This window comes from Mus caroli, chromosome 4 (genome assembly GCF_900094665.2).
Source record: "Mus caroli chromosome 4, CAROLI_EIJ_v1.1, whole genome shotgun sequence".
In the NCBI taxonomy this organism is placed as follows: Eukaryota; Metazoa; Chordata; class Mammalia; order Rodentia; family Muridae; genus Mus; species Mus caroli.
This window is the reverse complement of record NC_034573.1, coordinates 43359789-43366310: the sequence shown is the minus strand read 5'-3', so window position 1 is coordinate 43366310 and position 6522 is coordinate 43359789. Positions and strand designations below refer to the sequence as shown.

The following is a 6522-nucleotide window of genomic DNA, read 5'->3' as shown; positions in this document are numbered from 1 at the left end:
TGGAAAGAACCCAGATGTCCCTCAACAGAGGAATGGATACAAAAAATGTGGTACATTTACACAATGGAGTACTACTCAGCTATTAAAAAGAATGAATTCATGAAATTCCTATGCAGGAGGATTTTTATTGATCCAACATGCTGGGCACTCCCCTCTCAACACGCAGTCCAGAGGAGAGACCCAGAACAAAGAAAGAACACACTTTTTATACCTTTGTAAGGGGCAGATTTGAACAACAGGGTTCTCATTGGTGTAGCAAGTAACCCTTTCAGGCATTGGTTGGTTTGTATAGTGACTAAGTAACCCTTTGGCCTAGTGGCTCACTTTTCTTTCCCCCATGGTGGGTTATTAAGATTTGGTCAGCAAAGAGGCAGTACATTCTGAACTTATGGATCAGTTATTAACGTCACAGCTATTAATGTCAGATGAATTTCGCAACAAGGTCAGGGTGGTTTGTGGGTTTTGTCAGAATTCAATGTGGGGCAGAAGGCAGGAGAATTGTTAATTTTGTTATGGTTATTTCTCTGAGAACAGCTAATATTGTTTTGGCAGCTTGTAGGCTCAGTCATTTTGACCACTAAAACTATGTTTTTACATTTGTTTAGTCAGCCATCTTCCTTATCTGCCTCTGCACTTGGCCTGCTAGTACAGTTTGGAGTCATTTTTGAAGGGGGAAGGTACTGGGTGGTCTTGAATTTATTTTGGATATTGTATCACCAAGCCTGAGAACTTTAGGTCACTGTCCTCTGACCTTTATATGGAGTATATGTTGCATGTGCGTGTGCCAGTGTGCATGTACACTTACACACTATGTATGTATATACAAATATATTGTAATACATATTGTATTTTAAAAAATGTATTTAAAAACTAGAAACTTCCTAAAGCAAAGTAGAAAGGGAGGAAGAAAACAAGGGTGCTAGGCCCCTACCTTGTAAATTAATATGTTGCCAGAGCGGGGATGTTGGACAGGGAGCAAGGGTTGTACCGCTTACTCTGTAACCCAGTGTAAATTGCATTATCAAGGGCATTTGAGGCTTTGGTCTTAGGGCAAACATTCCTCCCTCAATTTTCCAACAGTCAGTTTAAGCAGTCCTGTCTCCCAGTTTCCCAATACTAGCAGCTCCAAATTATAACAACTGTTCTAGCCTATCTGCTCAACTCAACTCCTGGTTCAACTGTCTCCTGCTAACAACTTCTGCACCAACTGCCTTCTCTTCTCACTTTGCTATCCTAATTCCATTTTCAGGCCCAGTTGCCTTTTTAATAATCTATTCTGTGCCCAGAAACCACAAAGGCAACCAACACTGAAGGTCTTAGAATCAAGCATTTCTGACAGCTAAGAATTCTTAAAGTGTCAGTTGATTAGCTATTGGGATCCTTCAAAAGGTCAGGTACACAGGATAAGTCAAACCACAGTTCCAAATAGTGTTGATTGTACATTTTAATCTTTTCTCTTTGTTCAGATTTGTAATTGTTTTCGTCAGTTTGGGGTATGGGTCAGGGTAACATAATAACTCAAAGAAACAAACAAACAAGCCAGCAATAGATATTTATTTGGCTCAGTTTCAGATCATATTTTTTCTTTCAGTTTGTTTATGTAGAGGATTACATTGACAGATTTTTGTATGTTGAAGCATCCTTGAATCTCTGGAATGAAGCCTACTTTTGGCAGATGATCTTCTTTCATGTGCTCTTTTGGATTTGGGGTATTTTATTGAGTATTTTTATATCAATGTTCATGAGAGAATGGATCTGTAATTCTTTCTTTGTTGACTCTGTGTGGTTTAGGTATCGGGGTGACTGAGGCCTCATAAATTTAATTTGATAATGTTCCTTCTCTTTCTATTTTGTGGAATAATTTGAGGAGTGTTGGTATTAACTTGTCTTTGAAAGTCTGGTAGAATTCTTCATTAAAATCACCTGGCCCTGGGCTTTTATTTTATTTTTTTAATGACAGCTTCTATTTCCTTATTGGTTATGGTTATAGTTCTCTTTAAATTGTTTATCTAATCTTGATTTAACTTTGGTAAGTGTTCCCTACTGAGAAAACTGTACATTTCTTTTAGATTTTCCAATTTTATGGATTAATTTTTTTTGAAATATGACCTAATGATCCTCTGGATTTCCTTAGTGTCTGTAGTTATGTCTCCCTTTTCATCTAATTTTGTTAATTTGGATATTCTTTCTCTTTTTGTTATTTTGGATAATTTTTGTCTATCTTGTTAACTTTCTCAAATACCCAACTCTTTATTTAATTTATTCTTTGTGTCTCTTCTTTTTATTTGTATTTTTTCTATTTTATTAATTTTTGCTGGAGTTTGATTATTTCCTGCCATCTGCTCCTCTTGGATGCATTTGCTTCTTTTTGTTATGAGCTTTCAGGTATGCTATTAAGTTGCTAGTATGAGATCTCTCCAATTTCTTTATGAGAGCACTTAGTGCTATGAATTTCCCTCTTAGTACCACTTTCATTGTGTCCTGTAAGTTTGACTATGTTTTGCCTTCATTTTTATTGAATTTTATAAAATCTTCAATTTCTTTCTTTATTGCTGCCTTGATACAGTAATCATTCAGTAAAGAGTTGTCAGTTACCATGAACTGGTAGGCTTTCTGTTGTTTCTGTTGTTGTTATTGTTGTTGTTGAACTCCAGTTTTAATCCATGGTGGTCTAACAGGATACAGAGGGTTATTTCAATTTCTTGAATTTGTTGAGACTTGCTGTGTGACAGAGTATGTGACCAGTTTTGGAGATTGTTTTACATACAGGGTTTCTCTGTATAGCTCTGGCTGTCCTGAAACTCACTTTGTTGACCAGGCTGGCCTCAAACTCAGAAATCTGCTTGCCTCTGCCTCCCGAGTGCTGAGATTAAAGGCGTGCACCTCCACACCCTGCTTGGAGATTGTTGAGATGCTGAGAAGAATGTGTATTCTTTTGTGTTTGTGTGAAATGTTCTGTAGATATCTGTTGGGTCCATTTGGTTCATTAATATTAGCTCCAGTATTTTCCTGTTTAGTTTTGTCTCAATGACCTGTCCATTGGTGAGAGTAGATACTGAAGTATTGCACTATCAGTGTGGTAGAGTTAATGTTAGTTAAGCATTAATAATGTTTCCTTTACAAACATGGGTGATCTTGTGTTTGGGGAATAGATGATAAGAATTAAAACAATCATCTTATTTGATTTTTTCCTTTGATGAGTACTAATTGTTCTTTATCTTTTAAAAACTTTGGTTTGAAGTCTATTTTGTTAAATATTAAGATGGCTATACCTGCTTGTTTCTTAGATAACATTTGCTTAGAAAATCTTTTTCCAACCCTTTACTCTGGGGTAATATTTATCTGTGATGTTAAGGTTTGTTTCTTGTATGCAACATAAGGAAGGATCCTATTTTCACGTCCATTCTGTTAGTCTGTGTCTTTTTATTGAGGAATTGAGTCCCTTGATATTGAGTGATACCAATGATAGTTAATTCTGGTTATTTTGTTGGTGGTGATGCTGGTGGTAGTGTGCGTGCTTCTGTGTGTGTATGTGTGTGTGTGTGTGTCTGTGTTTCCCTTCTTTAGGTTTTGCTGTTGTGCGATTATTTATTGCCTGTGTTTTTTGTTGTTGTTGTTTGTTTGTTTGTTTGTTTGTTTGTTGAGGATATAATTAACCTCTTTGGGCTGGAGTTTTCCTTCTAGTATCTTCTGTAGGGCTGAATTTGTGGATAGATATTGTTTACATTTGACTTTATTATGGAATATCTTGTATTCTTCTGTGTGTCAGCCGAGTTGCAATACTCAGGGCTTGCTGTAATAGAATGGCTGAACTATGGTGCTCCCATATTTCCCTGGCTGTTGTTGATTGTGTTCTTACACTGGTATCTCGGCATCTGGGCATCTATGTGTTTTGTAGGTTTAGGTGGTGATTTCTGAGTTTGTCGTTGTGGAATGGGTGTTTTGTTCCTTGGTTTCTGTTTCTTCTCTGGTCATCGAGCTAGAGTGGACTATAGTTAAGTAGAGGGTCTTTATCCAAGTTGATGACTGGAGTTCTGGGGACTGGTATGTCCTGTGACCTATCAGGGGGTCTTCTGGGGTTCTGGATGCCTGTATGGCCTCTGGTGGAGCAGGTACCTTCCACCAGAGGCATGATCCAGATACACTGAGGAAGAGGGGAGGGACTGTTGATGGCAGGCTGGGCCAGCTCTGTTGTAGTGTTGGTGGTCTGTGAGGGCATGGAGTGGGTGTTTACCTAGGGATCTGGGATTGAGAGTGGCCTCTGATGGAAAAGAGGAGTTCTGTTGGAGGTGTGGTCTGAGACATGGTGAGGAAAGGAGGAGCTATTGCAGGTAGGCTGGGTGAGATCTGTGAGAATGTTGGTAATCCATAAGTGTGGAGAAGGGTGATTACCTGGGGTTCTGGGTAATGGAGTGGCCTCTGATGGAGAAGGGACACAGAAACTCTTACAAAAAAAAGCACACAATTCTGCATACTTACAGTTTCAGAGGTTTAGTTCATTATATTCATGGTGGCTCATAGGCATGTAGCTGGACAAATAGCTGAGAGTTCTACCTCAGGATCCATAGGCAGCAGGAAGAGAGTAGCCTACGGTGATCTTTTGAAACCGTAAAACTGATCCCCCAGTGATGTACTTCTTCTAACAATGCCATACCTTCTACTTCTTCCTGATGACTAAGTATTCAAAGGTATAAGCCTATGGGGTCATTTTTATTCAAACCACTGTGTTCTGCATTGTCTCCAAGACTTAAAGCCATATTATAGTGCTTAAAAGTCTAAAGTTTAAAGTCTCTTCTCAGATTCAAGGAAATTGCTTAACTGTAACCCCTGGTAAACTTAAAATAAAGAAGCAGAATCACATACTTGTAATGGCCCAGAACATACATCACCATTCCACAATGGACAAAAGAGAGCATAGTGAGGAAATACTTTATCAAAGCAAGACCAAAACTCAACTGGGGAAACTCCAAATTCTGCATCTCCATATCTGATGTCAAAGTGCTCTTGTTAGCATTGATCTCCAACTCTTCTTAGCTTTGTTGGTTGTAACACACTTCTTTAACTTGGAATGGTTCCACACCCAGTCTGCAGCTCTCCAAAAGAACTTCAGCAGTTGGTTTTTGTTTTGTTTTGTTTTTTGTTTTGTTTGTTTGTTGTTGTTGTTGTTTTTCGAGACAGGGTTTCTCTGTGTCCTGGCTGTCCTGGAACTCACTATGTATACCAGGCTGGCCTCAAACTCAGAAGTCCACCTGCCTCTGCCTCCCAAGTGCTGGGATTAAAGGCGTGTGCCACCACTGCCCGGCTTCAGTAGTTTTTCTGCTCCACCTTGGCAGCCTGTGGCACACATAATATCCCCTTGTTGGCAGGCTATAATCCATGCACTTGATAACTGGTCCCAGGCCCTGATTTCTCTGACTACTTGTAGTCTCTATTGAAGCTTAGACTTCACATCTACAGAGTCATACAATAAATACCCTCCTAGTGTGTAATCTCCTTCAGCCTAGATAGGCTGGTTCAGACCATATAGGCCACTGAGGCGGGGCTACCTGCTGTGCTGCTTCTCATCACTCTCCTTTGATGTGACACTGTCTGCCACCTGCCTGAGCCTGAACTGGTTCTCCAAGATTTCCCGGAGTTAGCTGCAAACTGTGAAGTTGGTGAGTTTCTGCTAAAAGGCTGTTCTGACAACTTCACATCTCTACATCAAGAAACTTGGCATGATTGGGGATGGGCTCCCCTCTTTATAAGTGCAGATTTTATTATTAAACATTTGAACCTTGAGCAGACTAGCTTGTCTTGGTTCCATTATTTCTCTACCTGCCTAGATTCCCTCTTCTTTTTCAGCTCCGGTTGCCTCCCAGGCTCGAACCCAGACATGAGAGCCGCAGGCCGGACCTGGGAATGGCAGAGGATGCTGGAAGAAACACTGCTGGTATGGAGCTCTACAGATAGAAAATTCGTACCAGAATGCAGAGAAGCAATGGGCAAAAGGTTGCTAAGGTGTGGTATGGTCTGAGCTGGAACAGTGGTAACCCGCGCTGGATCCACTCAGGTTCAGCAGTGATATCAGGAACTAGGAACGTAACAGGCAGTTGGCCACAGCTTCCAGAAGCTGCCTTTCAGGCAAGAGAAATAAAATGGTTTAATAAAAAGGGATTAAATAATCAGGCGGATTGGCCGCAGTCGGAAACTGCATCAGGCAGGAGGAAAATGCCCCAGAGGCATAGAGAAATGTTAGGGGACGCCCTGTCTTTTTCTCTCTAGCCCTAACAGCAGTAGTTTTCTGCTCTCTTTGTGTTGTCTAACGTCTAATGTCTGGTGCACCAGTCTGTTCACGTGTCAATTCATGTATGTTCGTGTCTAGTTGTCTGAACGACTGAATGTTCTGTGATTCATGTTAAATAAATAAATAAAGGCGGCTAAAACTTTTTTTTTGATTTTTAATATTTTTATTACATATTTTCCTCAATTACATTTCCAATGCTATCCCAAAAGTCCCCCATAGCGCCCCCCACTTCCCTA

General features: G+C 40.0%; 1 protein-coding gene across 2 annotated transcripts in view; it reads left to right on the top strand.

The window, feature by feature from the left end:
• The first annotated feature begins 5868 nt into the window (after positions 1–5868).
• LOC110293184 (acyl-coenzyme A amino acid N-acyltransferase 1) overlaps positions 5869–6522 on the top strand; it is a 26864-nt gene continuing 26210 nt past the window's right edge. Inside the window, exon 1 of one of the 2 annotated variants that reach the window (XM_029476496.1) lies at positions 5869–6000. In XM_029476496.1, coding sequence (XP_029332356.1) covers positions 5876–6000 — 125 coding nt within the window. In that variant the 5' untranslated portion in view covers positions 5869–5875. The remainder of the gene's footprint in view (positions 6001–6522) is intronic. The other variant, XM_021160993.2, reaches the window with a different exon arrangement.